The sequence below is a fragment of the Nymphalis io genome, chromosome 11, assembly GCF_905147045.1.
Source record: "Nymphalis io chromosome 11, ilAglIoxx1.1, whole genome shotgun sequence".
Classification (NCBI taxonomy): Eukaryota; Metazoa; Arthropoda; class Insecta; order Lepidoptera; family Nymphalidae; genus Nymphalis; species Nymphalis io.
In genome coordinates, this window is record NC_065898.1 from 5,363,207 (window position 1) to 5,384,374 (window position 21,168).

At 32.1% G+C, this 21,168-nt stretch overlaps 1 protein-coding gene across 5 annotated transcripts in view; it reads left to right on the forward strand.

The window, feature by feature from the left end:
- The window catches only part of LOC126771824 (cGMP-dependent protein kinase, isozyme 2 forms cD4/T1/T3A/T3B), a 146,234-nt gene that overhangs the window by 86,622 nt on the left and 38,444 nt on the right, over window positions 1-21,168 (forward strand). For 2 of the 5 annotated variants that reach the window (XM_050491932.1, XM_050491933.1), the window contains exon 3: window positions 10,819-10,985. In XM_050491932.1, the coding sequence (XP_050347889.1) occupies window positions 10,819-10,985 (167 nt within the window). Of the gene's footprint in view, window positions 1-4,622; window positions 5,142-10,818; window positions 10,986-19,057; window positions 19,236-21,168 lie in introns of those variants that run through there. The other 3 variants (XM_050491934.1, XM_050491930.1, XM_050491931.1) reach the window with 3 other exon arrangements.

Consider the following 21,168-nt stretch of genomic DNA (forward strand, 5'->3'; position numbering starts at 1 on the left):
GAGGAGCTCCCAGTCGTTAACCAAGGCGAGATTAGGGCGGCTCTAGAACAGCTTAAAAACAACAAAGCTCCGGGAGATGGCGGAATCCCAACTGAGTTGCTTAAGGCAGGCGGGACTCCGGTCCTGAAAGAGCTAGCAAGCCTCTTTAATTCCGTCATCCAACATGGCAAGACCCCGGAAACGTGGAGCGGGAGTGAGGTGGTACTGTTTTTCAAGAAAGGTGATAAAACCCTCTTGAAAAACTACAGACCAATCTCCCTACTGAGTCACGTGTATAAGCTGTTCTCAAGAGTCGTCACGAACCGTCTCGCTAGACGACTTGACGAGTTCCAGCCCCCAGAGCAAGCCGGCTTTCGATCAAGCACCGTGGACCACATCCATACTGTTCGGCAGATTGTGCAGAAGACCGAAGAGTACAATGAGCCGCTGTGTATGGCATTTGTGGACTACGAGAAAGCCTTCGACTCCATCGAATTCTGGGCAGTGCTCGACTCATTGCAGAGATGTCATATCGACTGGAGATATATCGAGGTACTGAGATGTCTGTACAACGCCGCTACAATGACTGTCCACATCCTGGACTGTAAGACGAAGGCGATCCAACTGCGCAGAGGGGTGAGACAGGGGGATGTAATATCCCCGAAACTGTTCACCAACGCGTTGGAAGACGTTTTCGAGACGCTAGATTGGACTGGGTATGGAGTCAATGTAAACGGCGAGTACATCTCACACCTTCGATTTGCCGACGATATCGTCATCATAGCAGAGTCGCTGGAACAACTCACCGAAATGCTACGTAGCCTAGGCGATTCTTCCCGGTGTGTCGGTCTCAGTATAAACTTGGACAAGACCAAGGTCATGTTCAATAGGCATGTCGTGCCGGGACCGATATACGTCGAGGGGAAACCTCTCGAAGTTTTTAGTGAATATAACCTACCTAGGACAGATAATACAAGTCGGTAGGAACAACTTCGAGAAGGAAGCCGATCGAAGAATTCGCTAGGGATGGGCAGCATTTGGCAACCTTCGTCAAGTCCTCAAGTCGTCTATACCGCAATGTTTGAAGACGAAAGTCTTCAACCAATGCGTCTTACCTGCCATGACATACGGTGCCGAAACGTGGACACTAACTGCGGGACTAGTCCACAAATTCAAAGTCGCTCAGCGTGCTATGGAGCGAGCTATGCTCGGAGTATCTTTGAAGGATAAGATCAGAAATGAGATTATCCGGAAAAGAACCGGAGTCACCGACATAGCTTGCAAAATTAGCAGGCTGAAGTGGCAGTGGGCTGGTCACGTATGTCGTAGGACCGATGGCCGTTGGAGCAGACGAGTCCTAGAGTGGAGACCGCGAATCGGCAAGCGCAGCGTAGGGCACCCTCCAGCCAGGTGGACCGACAACCTTAAGAAGGTGGCGGGCACCAACTGGATGCGGAAGGCAGAGGACAGGGAGCTTTGGCGCACCTTGGGAGAGGCCTATGTTCAGCAGTGGACAACGAATGGCTGTTGATTGAAATTTAATGTTATTGAAAATTACTTTAAAATTCAATAATCAATTTTATAATTACATCGAAAAAAGTCGGTTATCATGACAAACAACTGGCTTAATTAATTGAATAAATTAGATATGTTTTTAAATGAATTAAATTGATAAAGACTGTTACGAATGACCTTTGTATATAAATAAAAATCATAAGACATATAATATTATATAAATATTTTAATCACACTGGCCTACCTTAATCTTACAAATTTTGTATCGTAGTTATTGACTGCCACTGTAAATTAGCGTTGAGTTTTATCAACATCGGTATGAGTGGCACACAGTCCCAGTATTTTTTATTTTCTCGTAAAAAAATTAAATATTTTGTTACTCTTAATTGTTATTACTCTTAATATGTGATCGTGTCTTCAAACCCGGGCAAGCACCACTGAATTTTCTGCATGTGCTTAATTTGTGCTTATAATTCTTCATCATTCAGTTGAAGGAAAACATCGTGAGGAAACCTGCATATGTCTAATTTAACTGAAATGCCTTTACATGCGTATTTCAAGAACTCGCATTGAAGCAGCGTGGTGGAATAAGCTCCAAACCTTCTCCTCAAAGAAAGGAGAGGACGCCTTAGCCCAGCAGTAGGACATTCACAGGCTGTTACTGTTACATATGTTTCAATATACCAATAAATGCTTTATTTTTTATTATTATTTGTAATTAAAACTGATTTAAAATTATATTAATAAAATAATTTATTAAAACCGTATAAATATAAAAATATATCGATATATCAATATGTCTAACAATTACAAAGAAAGTCACTCTTTCAAATGTTACGTGGAGAAAAGTTAAACCATAAAGAAATAGACTATTTTTTTTAGGATATTACAAGAATTATTTCAAACCACAGAGCAAACGTAGAACCGACATAACATTCGTTATACTATATGTTATAAACATACAAATGTCTACATTTTAATTAATGCATAATTTTGTAACGTCAATTAATACAACCGATCTTGTACCGCAAGGCTTAAGCCATTGATATTAATGTGATCTGATTTATTATCTCAATATGTTTCACAACGTTAAGCTCACATATGTCCCAAATTATTTCATTGTACATTAATCTTGTTATGGCCTTAGCTTAGGCTTTGAAAGGTATAATTATTTCTCGTTACACGTTGTCAATAGTTTGACCTTACGCTTATTAAAACTACCCACACATTGAAGCTATTCATGCGATACACAGGTGTTTAAACTCACTCTCATTGCAGACATACCTTCTTACTTATGAACGTTTAGCGGGTTATTAGTTAAACGATGCTGTCTTCTTTTGTCTAATGTGCAATCAATAATGACGTAAAGAAATAAATTAGGGTTTAATTAAACAGTCGCTAAGCAACGTGTATATGTAACGCCGATGATATATGAGTAAAATAATATTTCAATTTGGAATAATACGCGGAGAATGGCCTCATAAGCATTGACATATATAATTCATAAACTCTATATATAAACTCTTTATTACCCCCAGTATTCCTACTATATTTTTTTTTCTTCATTTTTTGAGACTCTGCCATTTGGACATGATAGCTCCATCATATCTTAACCTATACAATACACAGATCATTCATTAAAGTATAAAGAGAGTTACTAACGAGAAGAAGCTACCAAATCATACCTTCCTATAGGCTACCGCAGCTTCCGAATTTGGAAAACTTTGCGCAGAACCTTCATTCATACAATTAACTTTATATGTTGCTATTAGCGACTCCCTTTGTGGTTTACTCTTACTACTACATTCCATAATCAAATGATACACATCTTCTAACACATTACAGACATCGCAAATTGGTGAATCGGTTTTTTTCATTAAATATGCAAACTTGTTGCATGGGTAGTTAGTTAGTTGTGTCCCGATCGAATCCTTACTGCTTATTTAACATATTATTTTTAATTTATAATCTTTAAACCAAGGAATTCGAAGAGGCTCAGATTGCAAAGTTTTATACCAGATTCCTTTTATTTTAGATCGCTCACCAAAGTATTATTGCCAATGTAAAAACCCCAACCATTTAAATTCTGAAAGTTTTTCTGAATAATTAGGAAGAATACTGGCCATTTTTGCAAGTCTGTCTGCTTCTTTGTACTATATCTTAAAACCATTCTTTTAAAAACTTAAGATTCGCCAAGCTGTTGATTTTTTTCCGAAATAAACCATATAATAAATACTTTCATGAATATTTCATAGCTTATCATGTAATTTATTTTGTATTCGCCGTAAAAATGCCGTGGCAAACTGTCGAGAATTATCGGAAATTGTATCAGATTTTGGAATAATATCGAAAAACCGATTTACTACATCATAACCAATACTAAATAATAACTATAAAATAAGTTTATTTACTAAAATACATACAACGGCACGAATATATTTTTTATACCAGTTACAATTCGTGTGAAAAATATATTTTTTTTAAATTAAATAAGGAAACACTACGAGTCAATGTTAAATACATCATTAATTCATTTAAGCAATATTTAGCCAAATTTAATATTATAAAAGAAAATTAACTTTGCTTGCTTACTTGTCATATAATGTGACTATTTTTTCTTCAATGTATTTTTATTACACCTACTAACATACATCCACATAAAAGCAATTGTATTGAACAATAGAATCGTTATAACGTCACGAATGCCTAATAGTTTAATATGACACCGCTTTATGCGATAGTCTTTATTCACACGACTCAACTAAGTCCGGTATTCACAAAAGCGGTGGCGGTCGGAAGAGACTTGAAGAGAAGGGAAAAAAATCTCCACTGAAACTAAAATGTTATATGGTAATGATATCCTATTCGCTTTGTTTGAAACTCCTTCTCCTTTCACCCCTACGCTTTAGTGGATATAAGACCTTGAAGCCATAGAAAAACTAATGGAATAACGAATAGTTTATTAAACCATATATAAGCCAATAGATATACGTTTTGAGTTGTAAGCGTTATACTATCTGGCCTTATCAGTGATATAGCTGATAACTAAAATAAGTTTAAAGCAATTTATCATTTGTTTTACAAAACAGTCTATTTATACGCGATCTCATATTAAAAGTGATACCGTATTCGGTCACTATGGACTATTTAATCAGTGACCGAGAGTAATATAGAAGAAGTGTGTGAATATCTATATATCGTTGCAAGGACGTTAACTTCACAAATATGGCGCAAACGCATACAACACAGTGCAAAATAGAACACTATTATATGTTAGAGAAAAAATATATGGAAATGAAGAGGTTAGTTATAGAGAGGACCGAAGAATTGAAAAAGAGAGACAAAATAATAGCATTGTTGGAAAACGAAATCGACGATAAAGATGCAACAATACGATACTTAAAGAATGAAATAGATAAATTTAGACAAGTCGTTAAACCGCTAACGAGGCAGATGTTAGATATACAGAGAAATGGTGTGGACGTTGAAGAAGAACGAAGCCCTCATAAGCCACCGGGTGTCGAAAATACAAGGATCATACCTGTCGGAGAACCTAGGCTTAAGAGAACTGCTATATCAGCGGAGCCACTATCCTCTCTATCCCAAGACAATGAAATGAAATTGATCAAAATACCAAAAAGTCACAAGTAAGTTTGAAAAATTCCGGTAAAATTATTATCCGAATAAATTAAGTAGCACACTAATCATGTATATAGAATCTGGTTAGTAATTAACTAATAAATCATAACTGTGAATTGAATGTAGTTTGTTATTCTAAGTGGCTAATACGTTAGCTGAATTGTCATCAATCAATCAGTATGATTGAATTTCTTCAACGTGTGCGAGCGAGGTGAACGTGTGTTAGCCGGTGTGCCTTCAATCAGACCTATTCGGCATAATTACGATCGAACTTTACGATTGTCCTCGCCTAAGGCAGGGTTATGTCGTTCAATATTTATGATCACAATGACTAACTGCTCGATTATTTTTTCGCAAATATTTATCCATTTCCGCTGATCCTTATTAAATTTCGTTCTGTGAATATTCATTCCAATTATTTAAAAGGTTAAACTGTCAGCCAAAGGTTATTTAATTCAATATTTTAATAGACAAATATATTAAATGAGGATTGTACATATTATTGGAATCGATCGTATGGTGACGTGAATCTGGTATGTATTAACCGAGGTGCCCACTGATAAAAGAAGATCGCCGATGCAAATGGAGGCATGTTTTTGATCATGTGCTTAATTTGTGTTTATAATTCATTTCGTATTCGGCAGTGAAGGAAAACGTCGTAAGGAAATCTGCTTATGTCTGATGGAATTCGGTATATATTTTCGACCAACCCACATTATAGCAGCGTGGTGTAATTAGCTCCGTAGCTGTATACTCGAAACTTTTTTTCAAGAAAAGAGTCCCAGAGACATTTTCCTAGCGGTGATCCAATTACTGCGTATTTTTCATAAAGCTATAATATGAGTTTTTTTTTTCATATTATTCATTCATCACTTACAAATATTATTTAATAATCTGATTAGGAATGATAGTAATAAGTTTTTATAAATATTAAATTTTAGAGACAGATCTGACATATGATTAGATGATAATCAAAGACTGTTAAATTTTACTTTTTTTAGGCGGCAAGCGAAAAACTGTTTATGAATATATTTTTTATAGTGTAGAAAGATTGCCAAATATTGTTTTATAAATAAATACATATTCAAACTACCTAAATTAAATCGTAAGTTATTTTATGTAATATATATATACTAGGCAGACGAGCATATGGGCCACCTGATGGTAAGTGGTCACCAACGCCCATAGACATTGGCATTGTAAGAAATGTTAACCCTCGCCCAAATCTATATGCCACCAACCTTGGTTTAATTTGAACTAAAATGTTATGTCCCTTGTGCCTGTTATTACACTGGCTCACTCACCCTTCAAACCAGAACACAACAACACCAAGTACTGCTGTTTTGCGGTAGAATATCTGATGAGTGGGTGGTATCTACCCAGACGAGCTTGCACAAAGCTTAACCATTAGTAATATAAAGTCATTTGTTTTAGAAAGCTAATAATAGTTTGCGTTGGTCGTAGTAATTAGGTATCCTAGATGCGATTGCAGTTTACGACATCAATTTGTTATAGCACAAAGGTTATTGTCATTAAACTCTATTACTAGAATAACCTTGCCTGAAACGACTTAGACGTAACCTTTGTTTTGAATATAATTTGTTCTGAAATTATATAAATTTTGAAGTAGAAAAATATGATGTGTTAGAACTGAAATGGCAATTAAGAGACCGTGACATACAGAATAAATATTCGTGAAAAAAAAACATGAGAAATCTGTTAAAATATAATTAATTAAAGTATAAGAAAGAAAATATTCACGCAATACTGCTTTGGTTAAAGGGCAAACGCGTTTCGGTCAAAGGGGCTACGTAGCAAACAAAGAGGAGTCGTAAATTATGCTAAACTATAATGGTAGAAGAAAGTCACGAGTGATCCATGTACACGTTTAATCATAATATTTAACGCAAAAAATATTGAGCTTAGATAAATCATTAGAAATACTCTCGAACTTTATGGGACAAAATAACTTTCCGATCGAAAGGAAGACACTTTAGTCTACAAAATGATTCGAGTTAAAAAAGACAATCTGAAACGAATTCTCAAATTTTCCCGCCGTCCATTCATCATTAATGCCTCACGTCAAACCTTTTACTTTCGGGGTAATCGTATGAATATAATAATACAGTCAAGATCTCATTAATCCCCAATTTCTCAATATTAGTAATAATAAAACTTACTCCCATTTACTCTTAGGAATAATCACAATTAATTTTAATAGGAATTTCTCTAATAAGCATGTTAAGAGATATGTATATTCCTTTATATTAAACCAATTTAATCCAGTTATATCCCGTTATTATTACTCCTTTAGTCTTACATAATACGTTATTGTAATTGATGAAATATGACTTATCTCCCATTCTATAACGTAACTAATATATGTAATAAAGTATAAGTAATGCTGGACATAAGGCTCCTTTTGGGTCACGATGATTTTTGTATTACTTAGCACGAAATAAATGATTAACACATTAAGCAAGTAAAAATTCAGGATATGGTCCTCAGTTCAGATCCACGTGCTCTATTCAGTGGGCCGTTTCAGTTATGACTTCGGAAGGCTTTGTTCAGGTCCTGGATGTACATTACCTACTAATCAATTATTCTACGGCCAAACAGCAATAGATATAACGTGTTCCGATTTGAATGATTTCTAATCTACTTTACAGTTTACTTATGTAAAGGCACAATGGTCATTATATCTTATATCCTGTAGTTGGCGGCGCATTATCGGTGTAGGGCGAGGTTTATATATCGTACAGTGGTAGTGTCTATTGTTAAGTTGAAAGCTAACCACTGTAGCACATATGACCTATATAAGCCGAGATGGCTCAGTGGTAAGAACGCGTGAATCTTAACCGATGATCTTTGGTTCAAACCCGGGTAAGCACCACTGAATTTTCATGTGTTTAATTTGTGTTTTAATTCATCCCGTGCTTGACGGGGTAGGAAAACATCGTGAGAAAACCTGCATGTATCTAATTTCACTGAAATTCTGCCACATGTGTATTCCACCAACCCGCATTGGATGAATTAACCTTCTGCCTACCTGTCCAGCAGCGGAACATTCACAGGCTGTTACTGCCTATATCCTATGAATAAACTAATGTCACTATATATGCCTAATACTATTAATTTAGGAATGACTTAATAAGGATTTTGATTTCCTTTTGAAGTTTTTGATAGTACAGTTTTCATGTAGATTTAAGTCAGTCCTAAAATTAAAAAAAAAAACACGCATAACCAGAATGCATTCAGACTGAGCAAAGAATATTCATCATAAAAAAATCAACAAGTTATATGTAAATAGTGACCCTAATGTCAATAATAACATACGTGCAAGCTTTAATTACCAGACTAGGGTTACCATGTGTCCGACATTAGCCGGACATGGCGGGCTTGTTTCGGTCGTATCCGGTATCTATAGCGTTTTCTCAATACATATATATTTATATTGAGAGTAATGCAGTCACACACAATACTTGCAAAACGAACGAGGCAATGCCGAATATTATAAAAATTATGTCCAAAATAGAAAACGTGTGTTTGAAAAAATATCTTCAACGAATATATATCCAGCTTTTATTAAAATGTCCGTTATTTAAAATGGAATCTGGCTTTTGTATTGCAAAGCTACTAATCCTACTCAGCAGTGTTCCATAAGAACTCACTTCATCGCTCACCCGTGAAATGTTGACAACCGACTCATGATGATGTACTATTTTGATGTGTGTATTCTTGTAATGTCATTATTATGGTCAATGTCGCATATCAATTTCTGACATTTCACGACCGTTTTCTGCGGCGAGTTTCGAGTTTGTGCTTAAATAAGCCCTACAGTACGCATACATTTTGACAAGCAATAAAAAATGCTTTAAGTTAAGCCTTTATTTCGATACAGATACTTGTAATATTTACATTAATCATAATGACATTGAAAGTTAATTGAAATATCCTGTCTGTGTTACAATAGTCAAGTTTTTTCCATTGCAATAGTGTTACAAGAAGATAAAACAATTAAGTTCCTTTTATAGACTGAGTAAATACTATTTGCTGCTTATATTGCAATAGCGGATAAACGTAACGTCACGAGTTCATAGTATAGATAAAAAATAAAACTCTTAACACCTTATTAAATTCATTTCTGATTATATTATAAGTTAAATAATATTGTTAGTTTTCATTTAAAAATAATAGTATATATGTACAGAATATTTGTTATTGAAATAATTTTTAATGTGTATGTAATCAACTCAAAAACTAGAGAACGGATTTTCAAACGGCTTTCACCAATGAACAGAGTGCTTCATGAGGAAAGTTCAGGTGTATAATTCATTATGGTTTTGTGTAAATTGGCTGAATGTCATATACATTAATTGTTGGAAATATCGGAAGACGTCAGGCGAATTGGGAGTTTTACTGGTGGGCGTAGCGTAAACCAAATTATTTATAATATTCTGCATTACGATATAAACATTTTATGTAGACATACGTGCGAAGGGATGGTTAGCAAGTATCGTAACACCGTAAGCGTAACAGCCTGTGAATGTCCCACTGCTGGGCTAAAGTCCTCCTCTCCTCTTTTTGACGAGAAGGTTTGGAGCTTATTCCACCACGCTGTTCCAATGCGGGTTGGTAGAATACAAATGTGGCAGAATTTCAGTGAAATTAGACACATGCAGGTTTCCTCACGATGTTTTCCTTCACCGTAATCGTAATAATCGTAATAATCACAAATTAAGCACATGAAAATTCAGTGGTGCTTGCCCGGGTTAGAACCCACGATCATCGGTTAAGATTCACGCATTCTTACCACAGTTCTATCTCGGCTTTGGCTAGCAAGTAAGGCTGTGAGTAAAACTCCTTTGTATACGATAAGTATATGTTTTTTCGAAAAATTCGTTTTCTAACTCTTTCGTAGTATACGGTGATTTTACAATAACACAATGCTGCGTCTTTTTATTTCCAATATAAAATTATTTTGTGATGAAATTCACCAGTTATACAATATTTACTAATAAGGCCCAATGTATATATATTATTCATTATAATGCATGAGCAAAAGTGCTAGGGATACTTGTACTTGAATATTAGTATCCTAAGCATTTTAATTGTACATATATGTGCATATATACATAATATAATAGTTTATATGTTATTTATATACAATAATCATATATTTATACCGATATAATTTAATTTGATTGTTATAATTATGGATTAAGAGTATTTGCTTATATAAATAGTGTTTTTATTCAAGTTATTTGTAATTATATATTTATATTATTATATATAAGTATATGTTGATGATAAGTCAAGATAGGCAATACCATTAATTAAAATATTTTAAAGATAAATCAATATTTTTTTTTAATAATAATATTAGTAAGGTATTTTAAATTGATTTATATATTTACTTATTTAAGTCGACAATGAAAATAATTTTACATGTTATGAATTATTATTTGTTACTTTATTTTGTCTTTTTAATATCGCACACTACAAAATTGTTTTATTAAAACGAATGAAAGCATGTTATTATTATTAGTATTTTATTGATATACATAAGGCCACTTATAAATTGTAAAATTGTCAAACTGCAAGAATTAATTTCACATCTAGGTGCATACAAAATCTTTAAATAATAAATACTGTTTCAAATATGAAATTCTTGTTTGTTTTCAGATCTCGGGAATTAATAAAGAGTGCTATCTTGGACAACGACTTCATGAAGAACTTGGAAATGACGCAGATACGAGAAATCGTTGACTGCATGTACCCAGTTACATATGCTGCTGGAAGCCTTATTATAAAGGAAGGCGACGTAGGCAGCATAGTATACGTTATGGAAGGTAAGATAATTTGAAACATTTTAGGCATATGTTACAGCGCCATCTATTATTAAATAGGAAAGAGGTTAAGCGCCATCTATTGAGATTATAGGGTACCTCTAAACAGCGACATCTGTTGTCAAGTTGCGGAATTGCTATTGCTAATGAATTATTTCTTAAATTATTTGTAGATGTCAGTCAAATTTTTAATTACTTTATCTTAATAATAATTTGTTTATTTTAATAAATGTTAAAAACTTTACTTGGCTAGATTAAAATTAATCACATTATTTTGAATATATTTGAATATATTTCTAACAGAAGTGGTGATGATTTACTTTTAGTTAAGTTGATTTTTTTTAAATGTTACTAGATTTAGCGGGATACTAATGTTTATATTGCAACTTTGTAATCGTATGTGGCGCATTGTATCAGATACTTTCCCCAGTGTGAAAGCGGAAAAACAGCAAACGACACCGACTTTTCTTGTAAGATGTTGGCGTTAGGCCAGTATTTCTTTACTAGAAATCTAACATTTTTCTTATCATGTTTTTAGTTATTATTTTCTCTTATTACAATAAAACACAGTAAGTATTACTGTTTATGTATGCTATTGCTTGATTTTTAACGACATTTAATTTTTTCTTATAACTGTGTAAAAAAAAAGGTATTGGATATTTACATTAAAACAGGCTATGCCAAAAATATTTTGATTAGGTCGGCTTAGTACAAACTCTGTTTGAAATTTTGAAGATTACCCGCAAAATGAAATAGAGTTTCTTTAACCCGAATGAAGACAACTGTTATTCATGAAAATAAATTCATAACAAAATTGTAGGAGGTATAATATACTTAATATTATGTAATAAACTAAGAGAATTATGCATATATTTTGATTATAAACCTACTTTGTTATTGAACGTAGCTAACAATTTGAAAAGTATCATTTACTTATTTTTAAATGAACACACGACATTAGGTATATAAAGACTGATAAAATAAAGTTTTATATAAAACCATGGTACGAAAACTGTATAAACAAATATATTATACAAAAACTCATATAGATAACTATTTCAGTTTCGCGTTTCTAATAATTACATATACTTAAATAATAATTAAACAAAAGTTAATAATTTCCTTTAAAAGTACTGCGAATAAATGAAGATAACAGTTTTAAAACGGATTGTAATCACGTTTCCATTTATTATACACGTATATTTTAAAACGTTTCTGTGACACCACTTTTATTACAAAACGAAATTACCCAAATTTATGGGTGTTTTTTCTTGCGCTTTACACGATTTCAATTGAAATTATATGTACAAGGAATCGTAATAAATGTAAATATCAGTTTATGTATTCACATCTCTTGCGTTTGTGAAATTCGATTGCCAATAAATGCATCGACCTTGCCAAAAGGTGTGGACCTTTCCTCACAAATTAGTTATCTTGTATACAAAATATCATGAAACTGTAACAAGGACGGCTCTGCATGAATCGTAATTAAAGTTAAATATTCGTTTTGAAATTTAAAATCGTATATTTCAGAACGGAATCAATATTTGGCGTTTATGTGAAATAAACTTAAAATTAAGTGATAGAAAAAATAAATGTTAAATATTAGAAACCTAGTTTAGTTTGTTCAAAATCTGATTCTTATTAGAAATTAACTAGAAATATTGCTATCTTACACGGAAGCGTGTTGAACATGTTATATTAAATGTATTTAATAGACATTTATATTTTATAATCCAATATGTTTCTTAGACGCCATGCATTGACAGCAACTACCGTTTTTTGCCCAAATAAAAGTAACTTTGCTTATTTAAGATTAGTAAAATCAATAATCACAAATATAATAACTTTTGTAAATATTTTGTAAAATACATATATATGTGGCTACACATCGAAAAATAATAATTTAATTATTAATTTACTATCAATACTGATATCTCAAAAGAACTAAAATTGTCATAAGCGTTAAATTTAAATGTCATAACATTAAACATCAATCACATCTAATGTCAACGCAGACAAAATTTAATGGAAAAAGTTATTTGAAATTAGTAATAATTCATATTAATATAATATTTTTAAAGGTTCTGAGATCTTATTTAAAAACAAATACATATGTTATAAATCATTCGTCAAATAAAATAAGCATTGTTTGTTGTTGTGTTATTTATTTTTATAGAACAGTTGTTTGTATTTTAATGTTTATAATCATTTACATATAATAAATATTATGTTGACGGAAGAGAAAGTGAATGTATAATACGTGGTGCAATTACAGGACCATATGTAGTGCGCATGCGTCTAATAAGAGTGACGACAGAGGGCGGTGACCGTGTTAATTGTAGTCCAGTTTAAATGCATCAAAGTTTAAACCGTTGCTTCACTAGTTCCCTTGTGCATTTAACAAGCTTCATAAAGTACCTTAAATTGTTTCTGAACGCAACTATACATATATTTTAATTATCAACATTTTTAGTTACTCTTAAAATTACATTTTACATTACAATTTAGTTCTAACACCTTCGTGTTTTTGAGAGAAAAAAAAATGGAACGTATTTGAATAACTAATAATATTTTGGTATATTTTTGACATTATAATACTTTGTGAGTACGTTGTCAATTATTTAAAAAAAAAACTAATTTGCCGTGAATATAATAGCGATATAATTTATCCGGTTGTGTCGGTACTATTGTGAACGTAACGACAAATTGTGTAAAGCAATTCGTGTTGAGGATGCAGGTCGTATACAAAATATACATGGACATGCATGCAGACAATATTTCATTATTACTGATATAATTATATTATCAATAGAAGATTAAAAAATTTAACAAGCGTTTCGATTTCCGATATATTAATAATAATTTAATACAATTATTATACACTTATCTATACTCTATACTAATATTAAGAATGCGAAAGTTACTCTGTGCCTTTGTCTGTTTATTACAACTAAGCCACTGAACCAATTTTGGTGAAATTTAGTATGAAGCAAGCTTGAAATCTAAGCAAGGACTTAGGACCTTTTTTATACCTAATACTTATCCCATAGAACGCGAGCTAAATCGCGGGCAAAATTGTCGGAATTTTGCCTTTAATTTTGTAAAAAAATATTTTATCAAATGATAAAAATAAAAGACTTATACTGTTATGAAAGGACCTTTTGACAAGTGTTAAAACACAATATAATTTCCTGAGTAATTTTAGAAGTTTAAGGGATTACTATTTTGCAGATCGGTTTACCATTTTATAATGAAAATATACTTTTTTTATTTTATTTTGTTTATTTTCTTGGAATCAACAGCGTTACAGAAGTGGTTCTACAGTTATTACTAATTACTAAAGTAAGGCTACATAGGATTACAATTTTGTAATACGAAAAATAAAAAATAAAATATTAAAAGTAATAACAGTATGAGTATTAATATATGTACAATAAAAAACATTCTAGTTTAATATTAATGGGAGAAAATCGTGTGTGTGTATGTTTGTGTGTATGTGTGTGTGTCTGTGTTGTTAAAATATACAATATACTTACCCACTACACATAATTCAAGAAGTCTGAATATTGAGAACAGTAAACAAACTAGTTTTGTTTTTTGATTATTATAATTATACAAAAAATCAAATATGTTTTTGTAACATCTGTGGTCACAAAAACCTTGAACTGTTTAAGTATATACCTACTGTAGACAATGAAGATAGAACAAATAATACTTATTAAACTATATATTATTTACATTATTAATTGATCTTGAATTGAATCTTGAATTGATGAAAGTCGAAGTAAATTTTAAAAATACAACAGTTCTTAAATTTACTTCGACTTTTATATAAAATGTGAATTAATTTTTCTTTTTCATACTTCCATACAATTTAGCGACAAATATCCGATACACACATTCCTAGTTCGGATTCATAGTAAACCAGTAAACCATGCTGAAGTAAAAGTAGATTTTAGTAAAACACTCGTAAAAGAATATCACCTTTGTATCGATACAAATACAGTTGATAATCGATTACATTTCATAACCTTTTTATCTCTTCATAATTTTCGACTTAGTTCCACTCACTTATAAATGACCACATTAGTCAATAATATGGCCTTAATGTCTATGGTTTATTGTGTGAACATCGCTATGTTGGCTGATTACGAACCTTAATTTAGCGTTTAATATAAAGTGTTGCCATTACTACAATTGTAACAAATAAAAAATATGGCTCGAAGCCATTATTTTACGAGTACTGTTCGCAATAATTCCTTAGTGGTCATCGAGCGAATGTTGTATGCGTTGCAGTCTTTTATTTTTTTTAAAATCAATTATCATATACGACACAATCTGTTGCGAGATTATGGTACTATGCCAAAAACCTTCACGCAAATGCCAACCACTCGAACTAAGATTAAACTCAATCGTTTATTACTTGAACGCATAGAAAACAAAAAAAAACCATTCATTTTTGTAATATATAAAATGGATGATAAATTAGAACAATATATTTTGTATGCTCATGTATATAATGTATATTTATTACTAAAATTGAAAAAAATACCTAAATTTTTTGTCATTTTATTTTATCCATTGATCTAATCCGTGTTTATAAAAGTAAATAAAACAATCATAGATAAGATATTTTTAATTATGAATCATCTTAAACATTTATTGATTGGTCGGTAAGATTTTTTATTGATTTATTTATAAACAGTAGCAAATATCATGCAAAACGTTTTTTTTCTCAACTTTCTATCTCGCATAGTGTTAAGCGTGATCTTTAGTTACGTTCCAATTCCTCAAAAAGTGGAGTGTTTGCCGAACAATTTGAGACGGTATATCATTAAGGAAAGTTTTATAAATAGTTTTAATCTTTATTTGGTCGTGCAATGTCATTTGATTATGATAATAATTAGGCATTTTCAGATAAAATTCATCGATAGAAATTAATGAAATTTAATGTCACTCAACAAACTGGCTTAAATCGAGATATGAAAATTCGATAATTATTATGTTAGTATTCCACTAATTTCTAAGATTATTTGATCATGAAGACATATTTTTAATTCTTTTTTGAGATATTTTTTTAGTATAGATACGGACATGCATATAGGCCACCTGATGATCAGTGGTCACCAACGTCCATAGACACTGGTATTGTAAGAAATGCTAACCATCGCTTACATCGCCAATGCGCCACCAACCTCGGGAACTAAGGTGGTATGTCCCTTGTGCCTGTAATTACAGATGGCATTGCTCAAGCCACAGTGTAAGCGACAACTAGATTACACCTAAGTAGATTCGATGGATGCTCCCAGTTGATCTTCGAAGAAGTATCGGTATTACTTAATTAAAGTGAAAACGATAAAAAAACAAACGAAGACCTAGGTATAGTTTTTAAAAGTTTTAACCAGTTTTGTAGATGTAGTTTTATTTTGCAAATCCAATAATTTATTTCTTTAAACTAATAATTATGTCTGCAGTCATAAAAATAAATGAAAAAGTTAAATATGTTTTAGTGTTTAAAACAGATACAGTATACAAATATCAATACATATAAAAATGAAATTTATCGGAATACTAAATGTAATCAACACGACTATTAGTACCTACTTATTAGAAAGCAAATTCTTATACATCCTCTGATACCAGAGAAGTTGAATGGAGCCACTTATTGGAGAATATCAAATGACTATTGTCAATTGTCATGTAAACCCCCATACCGTATTGTAATTTTACTGTTCAGTGACAAAAAATGAGGGTAATTCTCCCAAGATGCACTCAATGGTCATGAGCATTTCTAAGCGCGTTAAACGATGCGCCCTGAAATGCTTTAATTTGTGTAACACTATCTGTCCGCCCTGCCCTCGTAACCCGGAATGTTTTTTTTTACAATATATATATATATATATTAGTAGCTTGGCGTATATATATATATATATATATATATATACGCCAAGCTACTAATGTTCAGTGTTTAATACATTTAGTGTATCACTTATTTATTAGTTATGTTAGCGATCGCTTTACATAATGTTTGAGCGTTATCATCGCATGAATATTGATGGCATAAGAATATTCTACGTAACCCTTTATCAGACGTTAACTACAACCTTTCATAACGTGTACGTTCCATATCAATCGGATTAGTGGTTTACGTGAAACGTAGTGTAGAACGTCCTGTGGCAAGGTGGACCGACGATTTGAAAATGGTACGGGATGGATGCGGGCTGCCCAAGATCGGCATGATTGGCGTTGTATGGGGGAGGCTTTCGTCAAGCAGTGGACGGCGATAAGATAAAAAAAAAATAGTTTTATGTGACATATCTATGAAAAGTCTGGTTACTGTATAGGTTTATAACATTGACGCTTGAAGTGGGTATTTTATGGTATTAGCACACAGCAACTATTTTTATTAGTCCATAAATCGATAGTATATTGATTTATACAGTTTAGACAGTGTATGGTCTTGTTTATGTAAGTAATATTATTAAATGCGAAAATGTTTGCTTAGATATTTGTCCTCATTTACGCCTGAACATCTGGACGTTGTTACATCTGTTATAGGATATAAGGACTCATATATTTTAATTTTACGATTTTTTTAAATCTCTTACATTTAGAGTGCTAAAAGCTAATAAATAATATATGTACTGTTTTAAATGCCGTCTAGCTTAGTTCGTTGTTTAAATTGAACTTCATTTATACTAACGGCTGTGTATCTTATGTATTAAACATTTTTTAAATCAAAGATTAAAATGACCCCTGATTGGTGAAAGTGAAGCCACACGATCCCAGCCTTGACCGCGGTTTGATTTACGTCACGAATAAAATGCGAATGGAACATCAAATCAGTATTATTGTTACTTTTATTTGAATTTTAATAAAACTGATTCCAAATTTAAAGTTTACAACTATTTGTATTAATCTAACTGCTTTAATGACATTATGTGACTGCTTAAATAAAGTATAAATATAAACCATACGTATAATATACCGAACGAATAAATGATTATTATATATTATTGAATGAATATTCTACGAAAATAAAGCTACCAGTGATTTTTTTTTACATTTTGTGTCTTATCATAGCATTGATCTTGATCCAACTGATAACGATAATCTTCCACGACGAGTTACAAAAATCCTTGGTTTCCGCAAATATATGGCAAAAAAATATATATTTTTATATATTGTTAAATATCCACAGACTAAGTGTCCAAGCCATAGATTGAATAATTGCTAAATTAGTAGATTGTTAACAAATATTTCAATAGAAAAATAAGAATTCATAAGTCTCGGTGCTTGATTCTCTCTGCAATTACTTTGTCATCGTCACAAGGAGGAACAGGTCGCTTTGAAAAAAATGTGATGGTTGGAGATATTATATTATTATTCCTTCTAACTTTCCCTTTCGTTTTCTAATATTATTATCCGGATTATGGTGTAATTACATAACATGATTTTGACATAGTTATCTGTGTTAATTTACATTTAATGGTGTAAACTGCTTTTAAATTTTTACTTTCTCCGTAACTTATGCATATTCTGTGACTTCGGTGTTTAAGGATTGTCATTGATTTAACTTCATTTGAACGAGTCTTTAACGGTCTTATAATGACAGTGTCATTCTAATATTGAATAAGCTAGTATTGCTTTTCAACATTCAATTTAGCATGTTTAAAATTTAAAAGCAAATGTTGATTGGCATTTCCTTCAAAAGTCCTTTAAATCGTGCGAGAAACCTCGGGACTTAAAAATAATAAAAAATATCTTTGTGACTACTGAAAAAAAGCGATTACATTTAATTTTATTATAATTGTTTATCGAGTCATTAAAATAAAATGTTCTTATAAGACTTTTGCTTTTGTTTTCATATAAAATATTTTAACCTTTTGCAGAGCCACCTTGTCTATTACATTGTTTTTTTTACGAAGTAAGAGCTTTTAAAGTCAGGTATAAATGCTTTGTCTCTCTTTATGTGCGGTTGTTCTCGCTCGCACACGTCAACAGTGCGTGCGCAGGAGTTGATCAAGTTCGGACTTCGGAGTTCTGAGCAGTCAGCAGTGCAGTAAGCGGGGCGACGCTGTCGCGATTGGTCGTTGTGTGCCCATGTCTCGCGTTCCGAATTCGAAATAATCGCGACGAACATCAGTTAGCAGAATGATGATTTGTGTACTGTTAAGTTTTTGTTTTATGATTTTAATGTTGTGATAAATTGCAAAGCTGTGGAGCGTCAAGGCTCAGTGCCGTGTCAAGGTGTTTTTTTCGCGCAACTTGCAGCTGTCACAACAAAGATTTCGAAGGATATTAAGTGTATCGTAATGAAAAGTTCGGATAGCGTATGTCCGCTTTATGCCACAACGATTTTGTTACCTTTTGTTGCAACATCAAGTTTTATTTCATTATTTTTAAATTGTTATAATGAATGGAATTTGTAACTTTTATAATTACGTTAGCTATTTCCAATTTAACGATATTATAAATTTAGTAAATCTCAGCTCTTTGATATTTGTTCTCGAATCATGTTTGCGTGCATTATCCGAATGTGTCGTGAAAGTATTTTTGAGCGTTGTCTTCACGGTAAAGATTTTAGCATACTAATGTTCAAGAAAGGAGCTTTCTACGTCTGCCGTCCAGCCTTGCAATAAGTTGTTTATTTTGATACATTTAACAATGTCATGGCGTGTTATTTTCTAATTTTTCGTTGGTGATAGGGCTTTGTGCAAGCTCGTCTGGGTAGGTACCACCCACTCATCAGATATTCTACCGCAAAACAGCAGTACTTGATATTGTTGTGTTTCGGTTTGAAGGGTGAGTGAGCCAGTGTAATTAAAGGCACAAGGGACATAAAATCTTAGTTCCCAAGGTCGGTGGCGCATTGGCTGGCTATATAAGCGATGGTTGACATTTCTTACAGTGCCAATGTCTAAGGGCGTTTGATGACCACTTACCATCAGATGGCCCTATGCTCGTCCGCCGTCCTATTCTATAATTAATTGACTAATGTGTCATCATTAAATATAAATCCTAAATATAGTTTCTTAATTGGTCGACAGTCGTAAATGATGTTTGGTATGGTTAATAAAAGAAACAGGTTTTCTTTAATTTACGATTTGCTACGCTCTGTGTACACATTATTAGGCCAATAGGTTTGATATTAAAACATCGAAAATGTCGTATTTGAAACGAGGCAAATAGATGCAGATGCAGTCTCTTCAATCATTTCACTTAGGGATTAGAAAGTTATGACTTTATCAATGTGACCGACGCTACGATCGTGATTTACTGGTTTAATAATGTGGTATACACACTCGTCACACGTCTATAACATCGATTTTATCATTTAATTATAGTATATGCTATAATAGACAGTCACGAAACTCGAGAAAGTTGCTATTGTTTGTATAATTTAAAAATAAAATAATATTATTCAGTAATGATTTCTCGCAAAATTGAAATTCTGTAAGAAAATTGAATTAAATAACTTTTATAAATGGGAATGCCGGTATTTAAGTTGGTCGGTCAATAGTTTCGTTCATAGAATCCCTCGGGTACAGTTTATGCTTTCCTAGTATTGTCTAATCTTTTGTTGAAAACTTCAATTGCTCCAATTAAACGAGCTATTTATGAACCTTTAAAATATTTCTTTATTATAATACTTTTTCTTGATTTTGAATATGAATCATCACGTAATTTCTCAATATACGTGACATTATTCAATTAGATTTGTTTCAAATCGGATATCGATTACATTGATTCAGTTTTAACGCCTTATTTGATACTATTCTTATAGAGTATAACTTTGAATAATTTTAGAGCATTTATATATAAAAAAAAACTTTTGTTCGTTAATTAAAACTGTTATCTACTGTATTATATAATTATCAATGTCAAATATCAAGTTTATTCTCAACGAGTAATATTCTGTTTAATTTATCTTAAACGTAATTGCTCAAGTACGTTTATGATAAACACTTTAACACTGCCTAAGAAGTGTTGTTAATGAAGTGTTGTTTTTGGACATTTATAAATTTATTTTTACTCTTAAGAGTATCCCGACCAAATTAAATATTCCATAGTTGATATTAATCATAAATTGTATTGGATAACCTTTGTTATTTAACTATATGATTTATTCTATAATCTTAAATCATTATATTATATATTCACTTTTAATTATTTAATCACG